The sequence below is a fragment of the Diceros bicornis genome, chromosome 38, assembly GCF_020826845.1.
Source record: "Diceros bicornis minor isolate mBicDic1 chromosome 38, mDicBic1.mat.cur, whole genome shotgun sequence".
NCBI lineage: Eukaryota > Metazoa > Chordata > Mammalia > Perissodactyla > Rhinocerotidae > Diceros > Diceros bicornis.
This window is the reverse complement of record NC_080777.1, coordinates 25,760,924-25,785,413: the sequence shown is the minus strand read 5'-3', so window position 1 is coordinate 25,785,413 and position 24,490 is coordinate 25,760,924. Positions and strand designations below refer to the sequence as shown.

Below are 24,490 nucleotides of genomic sequence, written 5' to 3'. Positions count from 1 at the left end.
ATTTATTGCATCAAATTGATTTTCATAAAGGTTGTACTTATAGTTAGTAAAATTATATCCCCAGAATGAGGTAGAAAACTGGGAGGGAGGCCTTACTGCAAGTTGAAAGAAGAGTCTAATAACAATTTTGAAAAGTAGCGGTGAGTGGCAGGTAGAGATTAGGTGAGGACATTATCAAGTGGCAAATATTTGTCACACAATTTGCCAGATTTGTTCTTAAGAAAGACAATAAAGTCCTTCGTTTTACAAATCAGGAATACAAAGCCCCAAGAAGTAACTTGGTCAAAATCAAAACTGGAACTTGTTTCTAAGTTCTTATATCAGTGCTGTTTTGACTAGACTATACCTACACTAGGGTGAAATTCTAAAGACAATGTCCATAATTTTGCAGGAAAAGTAAGTTGGACAACTGAGATCATCATGCATAATTTATTTTTACCTGAAGTATAACAGCAATTGTATTTACATGAATATTTGAACATCTAACTTGGTTAGTTGGGGTGTTGTTTACAATTTTTTACCATTATTTATATGTTTGAGATTATAGACAAATTCAACCTACCCATTTCCCTGCATTGGAACTTCTAGGAGGAGGATAGCAGGTAATTGCTGACTCCCAAGATTGGCAGCACAGGCCTGATGCTCATTCAAGAGCCTTGTTGTAATCCAGTAAGTATTCATCCTTGTGACTTTGTATTTAAATAAAAATGTTTGAACAAAACAGAAATTAATGAATGACACTACAAAATACCTAAACAAAAAGGAAATGAGACATCTAAGTAGGAAAGCTTCTACGTCGTAAACAACATAGTAGCCAGCCCCATTTATTGATTGAATGTGTCTGATATTCTCTTTTCATGTGCTCTCCGTAGCTTGTCCTCAAGCCTGAGTCAAGCTTTGCTAATCAAAAATGTACAATAGCAATAATATCAGGCTAATCTTTACCTTCTTTTGCAGAGTTAGTTATTAAACCAAAACAGATCATAAAAGACTTGGTCCTGTTAAATGTTGACTAGAATAATGATGCAACTGGAATTAAATTCTTTCCTTTCACATATTTATTAAATCAATAAATAAACAGAGCAAGTCATATAGAACATAGGAATATGCATGAGTGAGCCCAGCTCCCAGATATCTCTCTAGTTTTTACCAGAAACATAGCTTTTGTTTAGAAGATTTGCACTATAGAATGCTATAATACCTTCCTTCCCTTGAGAAAATAAACAATTCAATGTAAAATTCAGGTTTCAGGTAGTATGCATGCTTTAGCTTAATTTATACTGACCTTAGGCTCTATTCAGATAATTTATTAAATATTTATTATAAATTATTGTTATATTTTTAAATGTAGTTAAACCAAAAGAGATTAGCTCATTCTTCCATTTTGGTTTTAAAAGGAAAAAGTATAGTGGGAGAAAAAAGATATCTATCACTTTCTTTACAATAATCTTGAAGTGAACTGCCACTAGAGAGTAGCCTCTGCCTTGGACAAAATGAGCTAAAAGAGACTACCATATAAGTTTAGGTTAGGAGATGAGACTGTGGCTCAGACAATAATGCTTTGGCATCCAAGTTGACCATTTAAAATTTTTACCAAAAACAAACCAAGCAACCAAAAAGAAGTTAATTCCTAGGCTAACAGACACATTCTAATTATATCCATCATCTGCCATTGTCATGTTTAGAAGAAAATGCAAATGATGACCATCTTTTATTGAAATCCAGAGTTAGGTTATTATTGGGGCCGGCCCTGTCCCCGTAGCGTAGCGGTTAAGTGTGCGCGCTCTATGCTGTCGGCCTGGGTTCGGATCCTGGGCTTGCACAATGTACTGCTTGTCAGGCCATGCTGTGGCAGCGTCCCATATAAAGTGGAGGAAGATAGGCACAGATGTTAGCCAAGGGCCAGTCTTCCTCAGCAAAAAAGAGGAGGATTGGCATGGATGTTAGCTCAGGGCTGATCTTCCTCACAGAAAAAAAAAGGGTTAGGTTATTAGGCAAAGTCTTAGTTGATTTCAGCATTACTGTTGCCATTTTAATTTTTTTGTTGTTGTTCTAATTTGTTTGAATCACATATGTATAACTCTTTTGAATCATATGGGTTAGCTAGAAAAAAATTAAAAATTGAATTTGAAAATTATACAAGAGCACTGACAGAATAATGGATAGGAGATACACAGAGTACCTGAGAAATTTTAACCCAATGGTTATAGCACAAAAGTGCTTTTTAACCATAAACTATGTTAACATAAAGTGCATTTATTACTATAGCATCGTATATACGTATATACATGTACATATATGTATTATTGGATGTTCATTTATATGGAAACATTATCTTGTTGAGCTGTTTTTCCTTAGCTTTTATTAATCAAAGAATTTAATTCCAATATTTTGTAGAAAAAAAGAAATCGCTCTGCCCACCTCCGTCTCAGATACCTAATGCTTAGATTATGCTAACCACAGTGAATTATCACAATGGAGAAAAAGTAGCTGTTCTCTATAAAGAAGATTATCTCCTTCACGAAGCAAAAGAAATTGTGTGTAAAAATGGATGATGGCAGCCATTACCACACTGCATTGGTTAGTAGTTTATTTCTAAATAATGTCATTTAAAAAGAGGTTACTTATCTTCTTTCCTTTATCTAAAGAACAGTTCATGTAACTTATGGCTTAACTATTACACTACATTCTGAAGCATTAAATTGTCATTTAGCTACCCAATTCTATCACTTTTTTTCACTATTTCTCTGAGAGATATTTCCAACAGCGATCAAAGAAGAATCAAGTTTGAGATCCCTATTAGATACTCAATTCTATTAAATGTATTTACTCAATATCCAGCTTAGGATGTAGAATGGATAATTTGAGAGTGATCAGGGCTGGGATACACATTTAGTAATTGCTCATATATAGATGAAATTTAAAGCTATGGGACTGGATGGGATCACATAAAGAGTTCAAACAGTTAAAAAAGAAAAGAGGTCAAGGGGACTGAGCCTTGAAGACTTTGCATTATTAGAGATCTGGGCAATGAGGAGGATCCAGACAAGACTGTAGGGGAAAAACTAGGGAACGCTGGTAAAATGATTCTAGGATTCAATTACAATGTGAGAGAGGGTTCCCCCACACATACAATAAGCAAGTCTGACACCTTCTGGGTGTCCTACTATTCAACTCAATTCTCATACTCTACCCAGAGATAGCATCAGATTTCACAACTTAAAGGCTCAGTCTTAGAAGTCTGCTCCCTACTCCCACTGCACCATCAGATACCAGTCACAAGTCCAGGTTGTCACCTGTGCTTCTGACCTACCCGCTATAGATTGGAGCTTCCCACAATCCTCCTCTTGGGTTTGATTAATTTGCTAGAGTAGCTCACAGAACTCAGAAAAACATTTTACTCACTAGATCATCAATTTATTATAAAAGGATATAACTCAGGAACAGGCAGATGGAAGAGATGCATCGGGCAAGGCATGGGGAAAGGGCACGGAGCTTCCCTGCCTTCTCAGAGCATGTGCCATTCTTCCCAAATCTCATGTGTTCACCAACCAGGAAGCTCTCCAAACCCTGTCCTTTTAGCTTTTTATGGAGGCTTCATTACATAGGCATGATTAATTAAATCATTGGCCATTGGTGATTGATTCAACCTTCAGCTCTTTTGCCTTCCCCGAAGGTCAAGGAGGTGGAACACAAAGTTACAACCCTCTAATCACATGGTTGGTTCTCCTGACAACCAGCCCAACCTTAGGTAACCTAAGGGCTTTCCAAAAGTCACCTAACTGACATAAAAATAGACACCTTTACTGTTCTCATCACTTAGGAAATTCCAAGGGTTTTAGGAGCTCTGTGCCAGAAACAGGAAGAACAAATATTTGTTTCTTATTATAAATCAATATTAACTGGTGTCCCAGAAGCCTATTTCAAAAACACGTATTTCAAAATGTCATTCAACAGGACATCAAACATGTCAAAGATTGCTTAGAACTGGGCAAGACGCCTGATCATTGAACAACGGATTTAGCTACCTAAAAGTCACTGGTAAGTTAGCTTAGAGTTATTTCAGTAAAGGGTGAATACCTAATTGCAGTGTGTTCAAGATATACAGATGGCCAATAGGCACATGAAAAGATATTCAACATCACTAATTATTAGGGAAATGCAAATCAAAACTGCAATGAGCTATCACCTCACACCCATCAGAATGGCTATAATAACCAAGACAAGAAATAACTAGTGTTGGAGAGGATGTGGAGAAAAGGGAACCCTCATACACTGCTGGTGGGAATGCAAACTGATGCAGCCACTATGGAAAACAGTATGGAGATTTCTCAAGAAAGTAAAAATAGAACTACCTACCATATGATCCAGCTATTCCACTTGTGGGTGTTTATCCAAAGAACGTGAAAACACTAATTCAAAAAGATATGTGCACCCCTATGTTCATTACAGCATTACTCACAACAGCCAAGACTTGGAATCAACCCCAAGTGTCCATCAATGGATGAGTGGATAAAGAAGATGTGGCATATATATATATACAATGGAATGCTACTGACCCATGAAAAAGACAAAATTGTGCCATTTACAACAACATAGATGGACCTTGAGGATATTATGCTAAGCGAAATAAGTCAGACAGAGAAGGACAAATATTGTATTATTTCATTCATATCTGGAGGGTAAACAAACACATAGATAAGGAGAACAGATTGGTGGTTACCAGAGGGGAAGGGGGTGGGGGGAAGGTGAAAGGGGTAAAGGGGCACATATTTATGGTGATAGATAGAAACTAGACTTTTGGTGGTGAACACAATGCAGTCTATACAGAAACTGAAGTATAATAATGTACACCAGAAATGTTATACATGTACACCATAATGTACACCAGAAATGTACACAATGTTATAAACTAAGGTGACCTCAATAAATTAATTAAAAAAAAAGAGAGAGAAAATGTAGGGCGATAAAGTAAGATCAGGGAGGATAGAAACCAAGTAGGTTTGTTCTACAAGGAATAGAAAAATGAGGCAGTAGCTGGAAAGGGGGTGTGGATGAAAGAAATTTTACTTTCTTGAGTTGTGACATCTTTAGCATGTTTGTGTGTTGTTGAATGATTCAGTAGGGAAGGAGAAATTGATGATACAGAAAAAAGGGGACAATCCATGGAGGAGGTTCCTTGCCTAGTTTTAGGAGGAAGGAATTTAGTGCCCACGTGAAGGAATTAGTCTGAGAATAGAGCAGGGGCGGTAACTCAATTAAACAAGAGTTAGAACAAGTTATTTGGTATAAGATTATTTATTTGGCCGTTCTATATCTACATCTTTGATGATATATAGGGAGATCAATCAGTACAATGTACTATGTCCCAGCCAGTCTTAACATGAAGTTGAAACATTTATTTACAGAGAAAGATGCCTATGATGTTATTTGCAGTCAAAAAATAAATGCAGAACAGTATGTCTTTAATTCATTTCAGTGAAATCAAAAGTTTATGATCATATATTGATATGATCAATACATGCTATTGCATAAAATGCTATTGCATGCTATCTGCATGAAATAACAGTTGTCCTGGAGAAAAGAAACAGGAAGGGAGTTATTTATTTTTATCTTTCCTCCTGAAATAAAAACTTTAATCAAGGGTGGGAAAAATAGACCAGAGGTTTACTCATCTGTCTGTTATGTTTCACATGAAAACTATTCTTAATACTTATATGCCCTTATACTACTTATATACTTAATACCTATTTTATATGTATTTTACTTTAAGGTGAAAGGAAGTGCTAGAATGTTTTTTGGTTATCAGGTTGCATGATAGAAATTCTATAATGAGTTATTTGAGTTCTCAGAAATCATAGAAGATATTGAAGATATGATATATGGAACTTTATTTATATTGTTTCATTTAAACTACGTATTGATTTTCTCTCAACACATAAATGTTATTTTCCAGAGTCTACCCAATAATGTGGCCCCCTCCACCTCTTAACACTGGAGATATCACCTCACTCCCTTTATCAGTATATCCTCCAGGATCAACTCTTGGGTACTATTGCCAACCCTTCTATGAACTCTGGGGCTCCACAAATGTAACATGCAGAAATGGACAGTGGTCAGAACCACCAAAGTGCATGGATGAGTTCTTCATGTTCTCCTGGAGTTTGAGGTTTGATATTTATAGTATAATTTTTATGGACTAATTTCACAGGATGATTTTTACTTAAATTTCATTCAGCTGAAAACTTGTCTGACATGTAAATATATAAGAAAAAATGTTTGAAAAGTCTGCTTTAAACAAAGTGGAAGAAAGTTTCTTTAAAAATTATAAATAAATTTTTAAGATACCTAAATACACTAAAGTGCATTATAAAGCTCCATAAATAAAATCCAGTGTTATTTAATCAGGGAACCTATTCTCACACCATTAAATATCTTCATGTTATAAACACCTGAGGGTTTTTCACAGAGACCATTTGCAAAATATTGGTCTAGGAGTTAGTTGTCATTTATTGGTACATAAGTTTCTACCTGTAAACCTGAAATCTTCTCTGGTGGAACTCTTAGTTGACTTTAGGGACATGGCCTTTTACTTGTGTGTTCCCCGGGTTTCCAGTAAAGAAGGTAGACAAACTGAAAGAGTTAGTAAGCCATTTCTTAAATCTGCACTATCCCTTCTTTTTACTCTATCTTCTTCCTCTACCCAAGGACATCAATACATATGTTCAGTCTCCCCAAAACTAAGTGAACCTCATAGCATTAAGAAAAATGAACATAGTCGACACTTTATGAAAAGGAGAGTCACATGCAGGTTTTATGGGAGCTTCTTTTACTGGTCTCAAAAACTGAAACGGACAAAATACAAAGAAATGTATCTCAATAATAATGGTAACCCCATTAAAATCTTGAACACCAGACTATTCCAGACTAAGTGGGAAAATCCAGGATTCCATAAAGCCCTTCTATTTTCTATTCCTAAAAGGGACACCATGTAAATAAGGACCTGTGCTTGCAGCAGTTCTCAATACTGCCAACTCCTCAATCCACGGGGCTCGAGAAGAAGCTCCTTACAGTCTTGAGACTTCATCACTTTGACTATACCACTTTCTCTTATCTTCTATAGTGAACAATGATCTCGATGCTGCTGTGGCCTACATTATGCCTTAAGCCACTAGTCACTCTTGTGTGAGTCCCTTTGTATAGGATATCATTACAATAATGTGGGAACCAAACTCAGAAAATGTTGAGTCAGAATAAGGCAGAAGTATCATCTCAATGGTTTTGCTACAATGAAGAGATAGAGTTCAGAGGAAACTTGAAGGATTTAAGTTGGAGTAACTGATAAGTAGATGAATGCCAACGGGAAACAACGCTTTGAACAACATTCAAAAAAACCCCCACCATTGTCATGTAGACTGTTCAAGGAAAATGATCTAAAATTTTCCTTGGAATAGAAGATTCAAGATAGCTCTGAAGAAAAGTTTTTTCCAAAGCCAAACATAAACTTATGTGGATGGTTCACAGTTAGGGTATAGAGAGCAATTAAATTTTTTAATTGGGGTTTTCTGATGTAGTGTTTTAAAACAATCAGTCCGCTAAGAACATGTGGTTATAGTAGAATGAGAAAACATATAATTTGGGAAGATTGTTTAAGGCCCTGCAAGGGTCAGATTAGGGTCTTGACTTGTAAGCAAGAAAATTTGGACCAAAAGACAGAAGAGCTAAAGATAACCTCAAAATTAGTGAGTTATGGGGGAATTCTCAGATCCTTAACATGTAAGAATTCCTAAAAATAATAAAAACTCAGTAGAAAAATGTGTAAAGTACATAAGCAGAAAATGAAACAAATATGACAAATAAAAATGAAAAAATGCTTATCTACACCAAAGTAAGATTTTAATGAAGTGTCAATGTTTGATGAGGAGATGGACAAAAGGAAAAAAATATATATAATACAAAGACTTGGCAATGGTGCGGGGAATTAACCAATCTCATAGTCTCTGTTGAAATTATAAACTGGGGCACATTCTTTGAAGCACAGTTTGGGAATAAGTCTCCAATTTTAAAGACACACATCCTTTGACCTAATGATTTTTATTTCTGGAAAACTAATCTGTACATGCACTCTTGCAAGTGTGGAGAATGTATGTACAAGGATATTCATTGCCTCATTGTTGGTAATAGTAACAAATAGAAACTACCTAACTTCTATCAATAGTCTTATGAAATTGGTATTATTGACAAGTTGTGCCTACAGATGAAGAAACAGAGGCACAGAGAGCCTTAGTATTTGATTCAAGCCACTTGGTGAGTAATTAGGTGGACCCAGAATTCAGACACAGCAATCTGGCTCCAAATTCCATGCATTTAAACTGTATAATATGGTGGCCTCTCTTATCTATAGAAAAGTCAGGAGAAAGAAGGTCAAACTCACCTTAACAGTACCAGGACTGGTCTGCCATTTGTTATCGGGAAAATACTTGGTAATGTATCTTGGGATCCCCTGGGCATGGATAAATCTAGGTACAAAAAGTAGTTCTTTATGGTTGCCACTTCCTAGGATGGCTCCTGTAGGGGAAGAGGGAGAATCCCCCTCCACCCTTTCCCTTCAGGTTCTTATGGCTGGCCAAATAATTAACAAGACAGGTTAGCAGGAGAAAATAATACTAAGTTTAATAACATGTATACATGGGAGAAACTCAGAAATGAGCAGCTCGTCCTTCTGTCTAAGCTGCTTGCTTAAGTATTGTAGCTAAAGGCGAGGAAGGTGTTGGGGGTGGGTCGTGGTTTGGGATTTCTGAGGGGAAGAAGACAATTCACGGGGAGATAGAAATGCAAATGTTTGTCTGACAACTCTTTTCAGGGTCACCTATAGAGAATGTGGCCAGGGAGAGACAGAATTTTTGATAAGAGGGGCTTGGTGCCTTTTCTACTATAACATCTATTTTACATTATATTACAGCCATCATGATAATAACTCCTTCCTGAAGCAGATCTTTTATTTTAAATTCTTTAGGCAGTTTGGGAGGGGAAATTCAAATGTTCTTCTTGAGTTTTCTGAGTCTTTGTTGTCTTCAGCTTGAAATAATCCGCATACCGCACCCAGCATCTTGGGGTGGCCTGCTCTGAGCACCATCACTCCTCAAATTAATCCCTTGGCTTATTTAACCATCAGTGAACAACTCCTATAACAGACATTATGGGCTGAAGAGAACATGCTGCCTAGTAGTGCTAGAGTGTGCTATTTACTCAAGGGAATGCTGTCTCTCAAAATGCTGAATTTAAAAAAGAATGAGTGGAGTCAGTGATCATGGGGGAAGGTAACATTGCTTTTCTACAGAAATCAAAGTGTTACAAAAATTAAGATCCACAGATGATTCCATTGTGGAAAAGGAGCTCTAAAGAAACAATATAAAAGCTGATAGAATTTTTAGTCTCATTGACAAATAGTTATCGGCAAGAATATGCTAAGTGAACATTCAAAGAGATGATTATTTTTCAGATATGTTGTGTCTTCTTTAGTTCACTTTCTGAACTGTATGTATGATAGAAGGAAATCAACTTACTTTTACTATATTATTTAGTAAAATGTTAATATATTTGCAGTGTTCACACTGTGTACATCGTGGAAACTGTTAATATAAAAAGAATCCTGAGTTAGGAAAGGAAGGTGAATGATACTATTGTGAAAAACAATGTTGTATCGTGAACACATTAAATTGATCACAGAATATTTTAATTGAATCCTACTTGATGTGCAGTTTTTAGGTAAGTAAAGCATAGTAATCAAGGGCACAGGCTTTGAAGTCCTACTGCCAGGGTCCATATTCTGGCTCAAAACACTCACTAAATTATGTGACTGTGGAAAAAATATTCAACCTCTCTGAGCCTCTATCTCCTCATGTTCAGTCCAGGGAAATAATGCAAAGTGTTTAGAGAAGGATACATACAAAGTACTAACAACAATACCTGGCACAACTCAATAAATATCATCTTTTAATATTCTTTCATAATTTTATTTAATTCCAAAATATTCTTAAATGCAATATGGCTATTCTTAGAAAGGGAAAAAATATATTATTAATAATTTATTTTATTATTTCTTCTTTCAGATGCATGGGTAATATACAAAGAAAACATGAACAAAAATAACATACAGTTAAAATGGATAAACAACAAAAAACTTTATGCAAAAACAGAGGATTTTGTTGAATTTGAATGTAAATGGCCACATAAAGCAATGACATCAACATAATCATTTTGAGTAATCTGTCAGGAAGGGGAGTTTGAAGATCTCGTATGTGCATGAAACAAGCATAGTTTCTCTGACTGTATTCCTAAAAGTAATCCCACCCGTATGCTATAAGTATAGATTATGTAGTCAATTCTGTAGTTATCGTTCTTATTCTTTAAAGGACTGTTTATCTCAGTTTTATTGAGAACCCTAGATTTTCAAAAGTTCACAAATTTATAAGCTGAGACAGCAAGGCTTCACTTATTAGGAGGACTGTATTATACCTGGGCAAATCACAGTACTGGGTCTCCTATTCATATAATACCCACAGAAAGAGGCTATGTACCCTCACTTCAGTACTTAATTCATCTAACCTCTTCAAATTGTTTGAAATTAAAAGATAACTTCAAGGCTTTCTGAGTTGCGGGAGATCAAAATTTGGCCACCCTGAAATATATCTCTTTACCTTGATTAATGTCTCTGAAAGAAACTTTAACCTTCCCCCAAAGTTATGCCTAAAAGTGACAGACTGGGAGGGTTCTTGCTGAGCCCATTCTTTTCAAAGTTCTGTTTACCAAATATTTACATTTGTAAAGGTATCTCTCTCTGTGTAGTGGGAAGAGATGGGGATGACCTTATCTGTGAAAACTCTTATCAGTACGGAAGGAGAGAACTTAAATCTACATACTCTTGATTACTGTGATTTCTGTCTCTATGGCCACATTCTCTATAGGTTGCCCTGCAAAGAATTGTCTGACAAATATTTACATTTCCCTCTCCATAGGAATTGTCTTCTTCCCCTCTGAAATCCCAAACCACTACCACCCCCAACATCCTCCTTTCTCTTTAGCTGAAGATGGTATTTAAAATGATAATCGCTGCTATTGTGTTGAGAAACTCAGTTTCCTTGGTTTCCCCCAAGTATACATGTTACTAAACTTGGTATGATTTTCTCCTGCTAACCTGTCTTTTAATTATTTGGCCAGCCATAAGAACCTTAAGGGAAAGGGCGGAGGGGGATTTTCTCTCTTCCTCGACAGACTCAACTTTGTTTCAAAGGAAATGGAGTTGTTACGGTAATCTCTATCTTTGTATTATTATCACTTCATAAAAGTACAAAAACTTCACCTCTTATGCTTGCAGCAAGTGTTAATAATTATTTATAAGTCCTCTAATGTGAGCATAACTATCCATCAAATACTAAATACCCCTTAAAGGATTAAAGAAAACTGAAATTTAGTCAAATCCTAGTGTAGAGCTTCTAATATAGTCAAGAGATGATATATACATACAAAAAGGTAACTGATTATAAGTGAAAATTATTAGGTTGCAATATTGCATTTATAGAATTATCTAGATCTGTAGAAATGGTTAAAGAAGAAAGATTGAGAGGAAATACAAATGATGGCTGTAATAATTACACATGGTTTGAGGTTAATAGTTTTAAGAAATTAGAATACTTCCAAATTCTTTATGTTTCCTGTGTTTTACAATTTTTCATGTTGAATATGTATTACTTTTACAGTCAAAAGAGAGTTATCAAGAACTGTGATTAGAGACAAAGAAAATACAAGAGGAGAGTGTAAAGACCCTGTAGGTCATGATGCTGACTTCATGCAATGGCCCCATTGTTTTTTGATGTACCATAATTTGGGAAATACTGAATAGGAGGCTTTAGAAATATACTTCGGATGTTCTTGTATTTTAGATAGTGATAGGGGAAGAGGGAGAATCCCCCTCTGTCCTTTCCCTTACGGTTCTTATGGCTGGCCAAATAATTAACAAGACAGGTTAGCAGGAGAAAATAATACCAAGTTTAATAACATGTATACATGGGAGAAACCAGGGACACTGAGTGTCTCAACACAATGGCAGAGATTCTCATCTTAAATACTATCTTCAGCTAAAGACAAAGGAGGATGCTGCGGGTGGGTGGTGTTTTGGGATTTCAGAGGGGAAGAAGACAATTTACATGGAGAGGGAAATGTAAATGTTTGTCAGACAATGCTTTGCAGGGCCACCTATAGAGAATGTGGCTGGAGAGGCAGGAATTATAGTAATCAAGAGTATGTAGATTTAAGTCTTCTTCCGTCCCGATAAGAGTTTTCACAGATAAGGTCATCTCCCCCATCTTCCCACTACACAGAGGGGGAGACATCTTTACAAATGTAAATATTTGGTAAACAGAACTTTGAAAAGAATGGGCTTAGTGAGGACCCTGCCAGTCTGTCCATACCCAGAGTTAAATTCCTTCAGGCAGTTGGTCGGGGAGGTCAAATGTCCATCAGAGAAAATAATCAAGGTAAAGTGACATATTTCAGGGTGGCCAAATTTTCATCTCCCACAGCAGCATTTCCCAGTTAAAATATTTTTTGGCCAGAAGTTTTTTTTTTTTAAGTATCTATGAAAAAGATAACTACCAACACAGGTGAAAATTAAGGCTTAAAATCACCAAGACCATGGATTTGGCAATGGATTCTTAGATATGACATCAAAAGCAGAAGCAAGAAAAGAAAAAATAGATAAATTGAACTTCATCAAAATTGAAAACCTTTGCACTTAAAAGGACACCATACAGCAAATGAAAGTACAGCATACAGAGTGGGAGAAAATAGTTGCAAATCTTATATATGATAACTACTTGTATCTAGAATATAAAAAGAACCCCCACAACTCAAAATAAAAAGAAAAATAATTCGATTGAAAAATGAGCAAAGGATCTGAAGGGACATTTCGCCAAAGAAGGTGTACAAATGGCCAATAAGCACGTGAAAAGATGCTTAACATCATTAATACTTAAGTAAATGCAAATCAAAATCACAATGAGATACTGCTTCACATCCAGTAGGATGGTTATAATCAAAGTTAGATAGTAGCAAGTGTTGTTAAGGATGTGGACAAATTGGAACCCACATGCACTGCTGATGGGAATGTAAAATGGTGCACTCAATTTGGAAAACAATCTGGCACTTTCTTGAAAAGTTAAACATAGCATTACCATTGACTCGGCAATCCACACCTAGATGTATACCCAAGAAAAATGAAAACTTATGTCCACAAAAACAATGCACATGAATGTTCATCACAGAATTATTCATAACAGATAAAAGTAGAAACAACCTTCTAAACAATAGAATATTGTTTGGCCGTAAAAAAAGGAATGAGTTCTATTACATACTATAACATGGATGAATCTCAGAAACATTATGCTAAGTGAAAAAAGCCAGTCACAAAAGACTACATATTATATGATTCCATTTATGTGACATGCCCAGAATAGACAAATATATAGAGACAGAAGGTAGATCAGTGGTTGCTTAGGGCTGAAGCAGAGGGAGTGGCGGCTGACACGTAAAAGTGATAAACACTCTAAAATTGATTGTGGTGATGATTGTACAACTCTGGGATTATACCAAAAAACATTGAATTGTACATTTTAAATGAGTGAATTATATGGTATGTGAATTATATCTCAATAAAGTGATTCCAAAAAACACAGTGGTCAACACTTCAAAATCATGAGAAACACTGGGAATTAAAAACTTTTTAAAAAAAATTAAGATAGTATCAGAATTTATAAGGAATTTATACTAACTCAATGATTGATGGGATTGAATATAAAAAATAAGAACTTGTAACTCACACTTGCTGCCTATTAACATGACTGACCTCTTGGTCAGGAAGATTGCAGGTAAAAGTTTTGTTTCTCCTCCTCAATTATGAGGGGGAGGCCTTGAAAGGAAACTATTACCTTTTTTATGACAAGCATACGTACAGAAGATTTGAATAAGCATTTCTATGCAACAATTCTTGAAACACCTAAAGTCAACAATTGTTAACATTTTACCCTCTTTGCCTTATGAACCTACTCAGCTAACTATCCAGCTACATAAATCCATCTATCTTTGTCTCTATACTTTCATTGAACCAAATCCAACTAAGTTGCTGACATCATGAAAATTCATCATGTTGTATTCAACATTTTCAATATGCATTTTTCTTTTTTCTTTTTTCTTAAAGAAGATTGGCCCTGAGCTAACATCTGTGCCTATCTTCCTTTATTTTGTGTATGGGATTCCACCACAGCATGGTTGATGAGTGGTGTGTAGGTCCACGCCCGGATCCGAACCTGCAAATCCCTGGCCTCTGAAGTGGAGCACACAAACTTAACCACTACGCCACTGGGCCAGTCCTCAATATGCATTTTTAAAAATCCTAAGAATAGAAATTCTTCCATGAAAGATGGATTGCATTATTTTGGCTCCATCCTCTTCTTGGTAGCAACTATAAATACATGAACATGTTTGTAAAATCTGTCGGAATGGAGCAGTGTGCTACTAAGACATTTAAGAATTGCAGCGCCAAGATTCAAGAGAGAATGAAAGCCCAGAGGCATCACCCCAGGGCTTAGGAGGTACTTTTCCTCCTGAAGCAATTGCTGATTTAAAAGTAGTGGTAAAAGGACTAAGATGAGCCTAGCTATCAACAGACCCTGGGGTTTAGAAAAGCAAACATTGGTTTCTGGAGGCTGTCAGAGAACAGAGAACTCTAGAGGCTTGAAAAATAAGAGTAGATGAGAACCAGGTATAGACCAGCCCACCTAGGGACTGAAGTCCAGCTCAAAACCACATCAGTGTAAGTTGGATAAAGGTGATGTGAGATAGTGAGTGTTTCTAGCCTAGTTGTCAGCTAGGAGCAAAGTAAATTTGCTATTGAGAAGATAACATCATTCAGAGCCTTATATTATGTCTAAATTTTCATATATCATGTCCTCAACTGATTCTTTAAAAGTAAAAAGAGACATATTTTTTAAAGGAGAATAAAACAGACCGTAAAGCATATCTACAACTTCTGCTTCCAAAATGCACAAGTAAGCTTCTAAGAGGTAACGACTATAAACTCTGCACAAAATCCAAACTAACCACCAATCAAAACCGGAAAACCAAATACACAGATGCATAGCAGAACGAAAAACAGCATGCAGAGTCTGGGTGGGAGTATTTAATTGAAAGAAGACAAGGGAGCTAGGTGAATCTCCCAGTTTCACAGGTTGCTGCCTGAGAGGAGTCTGCAGTCAGCATCCCTGCAATGCAGTTAAACCTTTGATTTTTTTTTTTTTAAGTCCACAGCCATCTAGCCAGTGGAGCCAGTGAAGAGAGTATGGGGCAATCATGTCTACTGAAAAAGGAGAGAAGAGGGAAGATCAGACTAGAGACAGCAAAAAAAGGACCCCAAATTTTGTGTATAAATTCTACACAAGTCTCCAAATGATTCTTAAATATCTATGTGTTGGGCAGATTCAAAGCAACCCGGACAAGGATTAAAGAACTGAAATAAGATACGAGCTGCCACCCCAATATCAGAGTGTTCAGTCTGAGCCAACCATGTTGTTAAGAAAATTTGAGGAATGGAAGAGACTCTAACCTTTGCCTTAAACCAAGGAGAAGGCCATATGTGGAATAAGATGTAGATGCAGAGGCTGAGGGGGAGGTGAGTATAAGGAGAAAAGCAAGAAAGAGAGAAGACAGAACCTGCTTCTGACAGGAGGCACAGTATGAAGCTTAGGCCATGACTCTGCTATCCAGTCTTCCTAAAGTGTTGTATGTAAGATAGGAATTATGAATTCAGGCCAAAGAATTATTAAAGTAGATTGAATGAACCATGCTAGGATTGGGGGATGTAAACATAACACAGTTCCCTCTTTCAAGGAGGTGAAGTTCTTGTGCGGACGACATTCATGAACCTGTCGATGTAAATAATCCATAATCAATCTATAAATCAAAATTGGGGTGAGTTTGTTATGAGCCAACTTTTGCCCTTCCCCAAGGAAGGGCACCGAAAAAGTGGAGCCATTATATACCGTCAAAGAGCATGTATCACATAGGATTACAATGTCCCTTTTACAATAGCCACAAGATTGCCCTGCTAGATTGCCCTGCCAGAATAGCTATTGATGGACACATGGGGGAGCAGGTCTGCTGTTTCGATGGGCGTGGCTGGTGTGCGGTCTGTTGTCTCGAGCTGGGTGGTCCCAGAATGACTGCAGCAATCAAATCCTAGCCTAGGGAGAAATGCTTATCCTTAAGGAAATGCCAGTGTGAGGGAAGTTGCATCCTTATCTTAAGGGCATTTACTCTTCTCTTTGGGACACGGCAAAGCAGATACACAATGCAGGCAATAGGCCCTTTTGGAAAAACAAACTCAGGCTGAATTAGTTTTACCCCAAATGTCTTCCTCATGTGCTCCAGTATATCCCATTGCTTGCCATTTATCTATCAAACCGATGCTTTCAATGAGAAATGCTGTAACGTGTGCAGGTTGCTGTGGGAGGGTAGATGAAGGACATCTCCAATTTGGAGGAAGGAGAGTCAGGAAGCACTTTCTGAAGGAGATGGCTGTGATCCGAGTCTAAACTGCTGAGTAGGAGGGGGTAGGATGGGTACCACATTCTGGGCAGAGGAAATCAAATTACCAAAGACTACAGAGATGAAAAACATTTTGTTTGAAGAGAAATATCACTCAAATTGATATTATAGAGCATAAATAGATATTATGGAGCACACTGGAACAAGGACTATGTGATAGAAAAGAGATAACTTACGGAGGGCCTGTGTGACAAGATAAAAAATTTGGGCTTTTCCTGATGGGAAAGCAGAGACTTTGCAGGATTTTAAGTAGAATAGGACTGACAAAAAATTTCCTTTTTCTTTTTTCGCTTTACTTTTGTGTATATTTGAAATTTTCCGTAATCATATATAAAAATCTTTTTCAATGCCTAAAACAACAAAGGTTTGTTTCTCATTCGCACATCACATCTATTTCAGGTTGGGGGCTCTGATCTGAGTTGATCTCACTCAGTCCATCTGGTGGTCCATGCCGGGGGACAGGAACGTGTCAAACAAATCTCACATGACCCATTAAGGAAAGCCCCACATCATATCACCAGGCCTGATTCCAAAGGGCTGGGAAGTGAGTTTTTTGCTCTGTTTCTCACTCAAATGACCTCTCCCATAATCCATTGCCAATGCCAAGCAAAGGGTCGATTATGTGCCATTAGATACTCCTGACCAGGCGACTGAGATGCTTTTGTATTTAGTAGATTATTCTGAAAGTAGTGTGAAGCACGGATTAGAGAAGAAACAAGACTAGTGGCAGAGAAACAAATCAGGAGTAGGGTATTTTATAAGGCCAGACGTGAGGTGATGAAAACGTGAACCAGAGCAGCGGTAGTGAAAATGAAGAGAACTGCAAATTCAAGAAATATTTGGGAGATGAAATGAACTGGACAATGATTGAATTAAAGGGGACCAAGGACAAAATGAAGACAGGAATCCAGGACAAATGTCAGGTTTATGACCTTGATGAATTGGTAAATGATGATGTCTGTAGTGAGAGGAGAGTGCATGTGTGTTTGGTGGGTGAGTGTAAAATAAATTCAATTTATAATATTTCATTTTAGGCTATATATGAGCCTGAATCTCTGAGCAGAGGTTCAGGAAAGGATGTGGATTGAGAAGAACACAGAGCAGATGATGAGACCCTGAGTAAGTTCAAGGTTATTTAACGGAAGGAAGTAGGAGCCAAAAGCCTGTGACCAAGGACGAGAACACGGGTCAAAGAGAAAGAAGCATCGTCAGGACAAAGTGCGGGGATGGGAGCCAAGGAAAGACGGTTGCAAAAAAAAAAAAAAATGAAAGTACCTAACACAAATAACCCCTAACATACAGAAAAACCCGTTTAACACATTACCCCCAACTATTATATAAAAGATAACATGAAAAGGATGAGGCAATCTGTGCTTAGCTGTCAAGGCACAGTCACCAGCATTTCTTATAAAGGTTCTTATCTTAAATGCAACCATTTGAAACTCCTGTAGATCTCACATGAAACTCCACACACCTCTGACAAAGCTCTACTCTCCCAAAGCTTCAAAACAGAGGCTTAAATCTATGCCTGTATTGATTTTTAGGAGGGAGGAGGGCGAAAGGGATAATTCGGCACATGTGTGTAGTGATGGGTTGTAATTAGTGTTTGGGTGGTGAACATGATGTAATCTATGCAGAAATAGAAGTATAATGATGTACACCTGAAATTTATACAATGTTATAAACCAATGTTACTGCAAGAAACAAAAAATTAAAAAAAAAAAAAAAAAAAGAAGAAAGGAATAGTCACTATTCACTGTAGCAGAGACACATAGTAAAATGAAGGCTGAGACGTACAGGTGTTCCCTCAATTTTCCAGATGAGAATAAATTGAATAATGGGGCAAGAGACCAATTTGCAGTGAGTTGAGAAGTTATTTACTCCATATCATTTCTTGTTATTTATATTTGTGTTTATCTGCATCTTTCTTCATTTGTCTATTTTGCTATCTTTAAAAAAAAGCCGATTTTTATTTACTTACTCTTTTTATGTTTCCTATTTCATTAAGGTTTCTATTTATTTGGGTTAATTTCTTCCCTTTTCTCTTTGGCTTTACTTATTTTTCTTTCTCTAGCTTTCAGATTTGGTTGTTTAATCCATTTATTATTATTTTTATATTAATTCACATATATTTTTCAAGCTAATAATTTCTCTCTGAGTACATTTAGCTCTAGCCAGTAAATTCTATGTAATGTTTTCATTATTTTTTTCTAGAAATTCTGCAATTTTTGTTTATAGTTCCATTTTGACCTGAGTTGTTTAATAGAAAATTTGTACATTTTTAGGGAGAATGACCTTTTTATTTTGCTTAAGTTGTGAATGTATTGCACTATGATCAGAGAACATTGCTTATATTAATCTATTTGGAATTTAGATTTTCTTTATAGCCTAACATACATGGCCAGTTTTCATGACTGTTTCATGTATGCTGGAAAATAAAGTATATTCTTTATTATTAGGGTACAGAATTGACATAAATCCTTAAGATATATCTTATTGATTATTTGCTAGAATCTTCTATATCCTTTACTTATATTTTATTCACTTGAAGTATTTTAGATTAAAAAATTTACTAACTTGCCTTCTTACTACCCGTCTTATATGGTTTCTGCTTTATAAAATTTACTGCTGTATTAATTCCTGTATAGATATTCATAACTGAATTGTGTCTTACTTTGCAGTTGAAGCTTCTTTGACTCATTTACTGCTTGTGGCAGCATATCCACCTTGTCATGACTGGCATCCTTGTCGTTCTTTTTGTTTGAATTTGTTGTACTTTTACCTGATTTTTAAAAAATATGTGGTATAATACACATATATAATTTACCACCCTAACCATTTTTAACTGTACAGTTCAGTGGCATTAAATACATGCACGTTGTTATGCAACCATCACCGCTGTCCATCTTCAAAACTGTTCTCATCTTGGAAAACTGAAACTGTAGACATTAAACAGAAACTCCCTTTTCACTCCTCCTCCGAGGCCCTGGCAACTACTATTCTACTTTCTGTCTCTATAAATTTGACTACTCCAGGTACCTCATATATGTGGAATCATACAATATTTTTCCTCTTGTGATTGGCTGATTTTACATAACATAATATCTGTAAGATACATCTATGTTGTAGTATGTTAGAATTTCCTTCCTTTTTAAGGCTGAATTGTATGTATAAACTACATTTTGTTTATCTATTTATCTGTCAATGGACATTTGGATTGTTTCTACTGTTTGGCTGATGTGAATAATGCAGCTATGAACATAGGTGTACAAATATCTCTTTGAGTCCCTACGTTCAATTCCTAGAAGTAGAATTGCTGGATCGTATGTTCATTCTATTTTTAATTTTTTAAGGAACTATCACACTGTTTTCCATAGTGGCTACACAATTCTCTATTCCCACCAAGAGTGCACAAGTGTTCCAATTTCTCCACATCCTTGCCAATAGTTAAATTATCTGCTTTTTGATAGTAGCCATTCTAAAAGGTGTTAAAATGGTATTTTACTGTGGTTTTGATTTGCATTTCCCTAATGATTAGTGATGTTGAGCATCTTTTCATGTGTTTATTGGCCATTTGTACATACTCTTTGGAGAAGTGACTATTCAGATCCTTTGTTCTTTTTTAAAGTGGGTTGTCTTTTTATTTTGACTTATGATTCTAGACACAATCCTTTATCACATATGTGATTTGCAAATATTTTATCCTATTCCATTGGTTGCCTTCTCACTCTTGATTGTGTCCTTTCTTTTCCTGTTAACTATTCTGAAGAACTTAGTTTTAGTTGTGTCTTTCATACATTGAGTGGGGTTTTGCTTTGCAGCTCAATTAGAAAATCTTTTTCTCTTATAGTAGGTGAGTTAAGCTCTTTCACAGTTTGTCGTAACTACAGATTATTTGTGTAGTTTTCCAGTTTTTCACCATGTGGTCCCTTTGTTCATTATGTTGTTGCTGCAGCTATTGTTTTTCTATCTATTTTGCTATTTAGAAAGGAATGTATTTTTTCAGGTAGTTATCTTTATGCTAATATCTTTTAATCATACCCTATTCCCACAAGTTTTGGACAATGTCTATTTGTCTCTATCATGAGAAATACATAAAATTCACTTAGAACTTGTTCCTTCCTTCCCTTTCCCTTCTTTTCCTATATTATCTAATTTTATTGAATGTTAATATCTTTCTTGGTGTTTATGCTTGTTTGTTCGTTTATATACTTAGAATTATACTATTTCATTTCAGCTTTAAATTATATTATTTGACTGCCTCCTATAACCTATGAAGGAAGGAATGGAGGGAAGAAGGAAAGAAGAAAGGAGAGAAGGTCAGAAAGAAGGAAGAAAGGAAGGAAATGAGGAAGATAGAAAATTGAAAAGTCCATGAATAAGAGAATAATTAAGTGAACTATGTTACCTCCAGCTTATAAAATACTATTCAGATATTATAAAGAATAAGATCAATCCATGTGAATTGGTATGGTGATAGGTCTATAGTATATCAAGTAAAAATGAAAGTCTTGGAACAATATATACAGTATGATATGCAATGTGTATCCCCTTTAATATATATAAATAAAAATATGCATGTGTGTATATAAATACATATTTAAGTGTGTATATTTACATCTGAAAGATACAGAGCAAATTCTTTACAGTGCTAATCTCCGGACTGAAGAGTAGATCTGGGGTATTGGGAGGAATAAAAAGAATGTTCATTCTTTATCCTATTTACATTTGTATTGTTTGAACTGTCCTATGATGTCAAAAGAGTTGCTCTCATATTTGAGAAAAATAATAAATTATTTTAAAATTGTAATATTTAAAATATCTGGTTATAGAAAAATTTACTTGATGTTAAGTAAATATGTAAACTGAATTTTTATTTTCTCATAAGCTGTTTTCGAAGTATATAAAAACAAATTAAAATCCTTGTCATAGTGAAGCTTGCATAGTAACTAGCCTTCAATTTATATTTGAGAAGAAGTATGTTAGGAAACTACTTCTCAGTTCGAGGTAGACTTTTTACACTCTCCAGTTACTCCAGTTTTTCTCCAAAGGAATCATGCTGAGTTCCCCTGAATTCAGTTTTAATGTGCAATGTATTCCAGTGTTTTGATCTTTCCTTTTTAAATGAAGAAATAGGCAGATATCTATCAATTCTTAGCTTCCCTTTGAAAAATTAAAATTTCTCTCTGCAGAACTGGGCAGCACCCTTTTAAGCTTTGGAATCCCCCAGGGCAATCACCATGTTAGCAGTTCTTGGATCTTTGACACCATCCCTGTACTACAAGGGTCGCAAATCACCTAAGCAAAGTTTGCTTTCGTATTCATCGTGATAAAAATTATCTTACAACATACAGTTCTCTAAAAAGCAAAATGGTCATTGTACCATTATTCTCAACACCTCACACATCTAATTAAAGTGATAGTTCAATGAAACAGTTACAGTTTGCCAAATCAACCTGCAGAATTGTGCTTCTTTGTCAAGCAATCCTTTACTTCTGCTATCCTCTCATTCTCTCTCCACATGACTTTTCTCAACTTTCTCTGGTCTCCAAATCCTTTAACTTCTCTCCCCGAATATCCTTCCACATTCTCAGCAGGTGACTTCCCATCCTTCACAGAGGAAATACAAAACATGACGTAAATCACCTCATTCCAGCCACACACTCAGTCCCCCCTTCCAGCCAAGAGCCATTCTCTACTTGTGCTTAGGTCCTCTCTCTTCTCACTTTTCCAGGAAACCTCTGCCATCTATTATACAATATTTTCCCCATATCTTCCACTGTCCTTCTTTACCGACCCACTCTCATTTAATTTGAATATGCTCGAATTTCTCCCATCTTACTCAAAAAGAACTCCTTTATTATGCTGTCTCTCCCTCCATTCCACCCTACCTCTCTCCCTTTCACTGTCACACTTAATGCCAAGCTCACTACATTCATGTCCCTCTTTTTTTGTACCTTACACTTCTTCCTCAACCTGCTCCCATCTCAATTTCATGCTTAACGATGCTGTTCCTTTCAAGTATCCCAACAGCATTTTTAGTCCTCATCTCTTCCGGTTTTCATTCGACCAGTCCAGCCATTCCTTATCAACTTCTTTTGTTATACCTTTTCCTATACCCAATCACTAAACTTTGGATACCCTCAAAACCCTGAACTAGGCCTACTTCTAACCTCACCCTGATAAACTCATCTAGTACCTTAGTTTTAATCAATGTTTACTAACTGATGACTCCAAATTAGGCACAGTACACTGTTCTGATGTCCAGGTTTATATAAACTCCCACAGATTGGGTTCCCAGGGAAGCAGGCTATGAGATGGAAATTAGCAGCCAAGATGGTTTTTAGGGCATTCTCTTAGGATCCACATGTGTGGAAGGGAAAAGAAGGAAGCAGGATGGGAGAAGTTGAGCTGTAAAGAACTTTCAACCAGTGGCGTCAGCCAACTCCATGGAGGGCTCTGCAGCTTGGATCGCCCTTTAAAGTTGTTCTGAGTTGCGGTGAGGGGGGATTTTCTTTATAACTCCTGTTGACCAGTCACTGATGTGTGCCACCCTCGGAAGGAGTTGTGACCTTGGGAGAAAGAGTTCTCTCCAGCTGAGGCAACCACCTTAGGGAGCTGATAATTGAGAGCTCCCAGCACCCAAGAATAAGTCTTTTGTTTTTGAAGGGAACCTGGGTGGTTCATCACAGCATTGACCACAAGAATCAACTGCTTACCAAATATTTTTTCTTGGCTATCCCCGAGATACCTCAAAAATAACATTTCCAAAACTAAAATCTTCATGCTAATCCCCACTCCTCACTTTGCTTCTCTCATCACACTTAGACGACCATCTCATCCATTTATTCAAGCTGGAAACCAAGGAGTCCTCCTGAACTCTTTTCTCTACCTCACGCCCAGCCCATATCTAATCAATTCCCAACATTGTGATTTCACATCCTAAATATCTCTTGTCAGTTGACTTTGCACCATCTCTGCTGCTTCATCCAGTGTAAATGACCATGTTATTTTGCTTGGATGATGGCATTATTTTCCTTAGTGGTTTCCCTATGCCTACACTTTTCTTCCTCCACATCAGTCTCTCCTTAATGCAGTCAGTAGTGTCTTAAAAAATCACTATAAGCATCTCATTTCAATCAGTGACTTCCAAAATCTTTAATTTGGCCTGAAAAGGCCTTCATCATCAGGCCCCCAGTCTCTCTAGGTTTACCTTGCTCCACTCACTTTGCTCCTCTCCACTCAGTCCATACTGGACTTTTGTTAGCTTCTTGGAAACTCCATGTTCTCTGCTGTTTTCCATATGTTCCTCCCTCTACCTGAAATTCTTTTCTTTTCTCCCATCAAGTCTCAGCCTATATATCACTTCCTCAGAGAAGCCTTTCTTGAGCACCCAGGACTAGGCTGTATCTCCTGGTGTTCACTGCCAAAGACAGTGTCTTTCCTGGCATACCTCGTCTTGTAAAGATGCATTTAATCTCTTTCTTCTCCACCAGAGCACAAGCTCCATAACTGTAGAAGATGTGTTTTATGCATTGTTTTATCTCCAGTGCTTAGCATAATGCCCAGCATATGGTGTGTGCTCAGTATTTGGTTTGTGTGGGCCTCCCTCTTGGAATGTCTTCTCTAGTCTTGTAAACCTTAGACTCTTTTCCCAGGAAGCTTCTTATACCCCACCTCACCAAAAAAGTTCATTACTGCTTCCTCCATGCCACCACTTTACTTTGTACATGCTTCAATTGTCACACTTTTCACACTTCCATTTCTTTAGCATTTGGAGTTTACAGATTGGCAGCTAGTGAGCCACATTGCTCACAAAATTTTTTAAGTT

General features: G+C 36.6%; 1 protein-coding gene across 1 annotated transcript in view; it reads left to right on the top strand.

Moving 5' to 3' along the window:
- Positions 1–17,747, top strand: part of CFHR5 (complement factor H related 5) — a 61,636-nt gene extending 43,889 nt beyond the window's left edge. Inside the window, 7 exon segments of the mRNA XM_058533900.1 lie at positions 2,398–2,580; positions 5,957–5,971; positions 5,974–6,151; positions 6,617–6,624; positions 10,134–10,297; positions 17,454–17,603; positions 17,694–17,747. Of these exon segments, the coding sequence (XP_058389883.1) occupies positions 2,398–2,580; positions 5,957–5,971; positions 5,974–6,151; positions 6,617–6,624; positions 10,134–10,297; positions 17,454–17,603; positions 17,694–17,747 (752 nt within the window).
- The last annotated feature ends 6,743 nt before the right edge of the window (positions 17,748–24,490 follow it).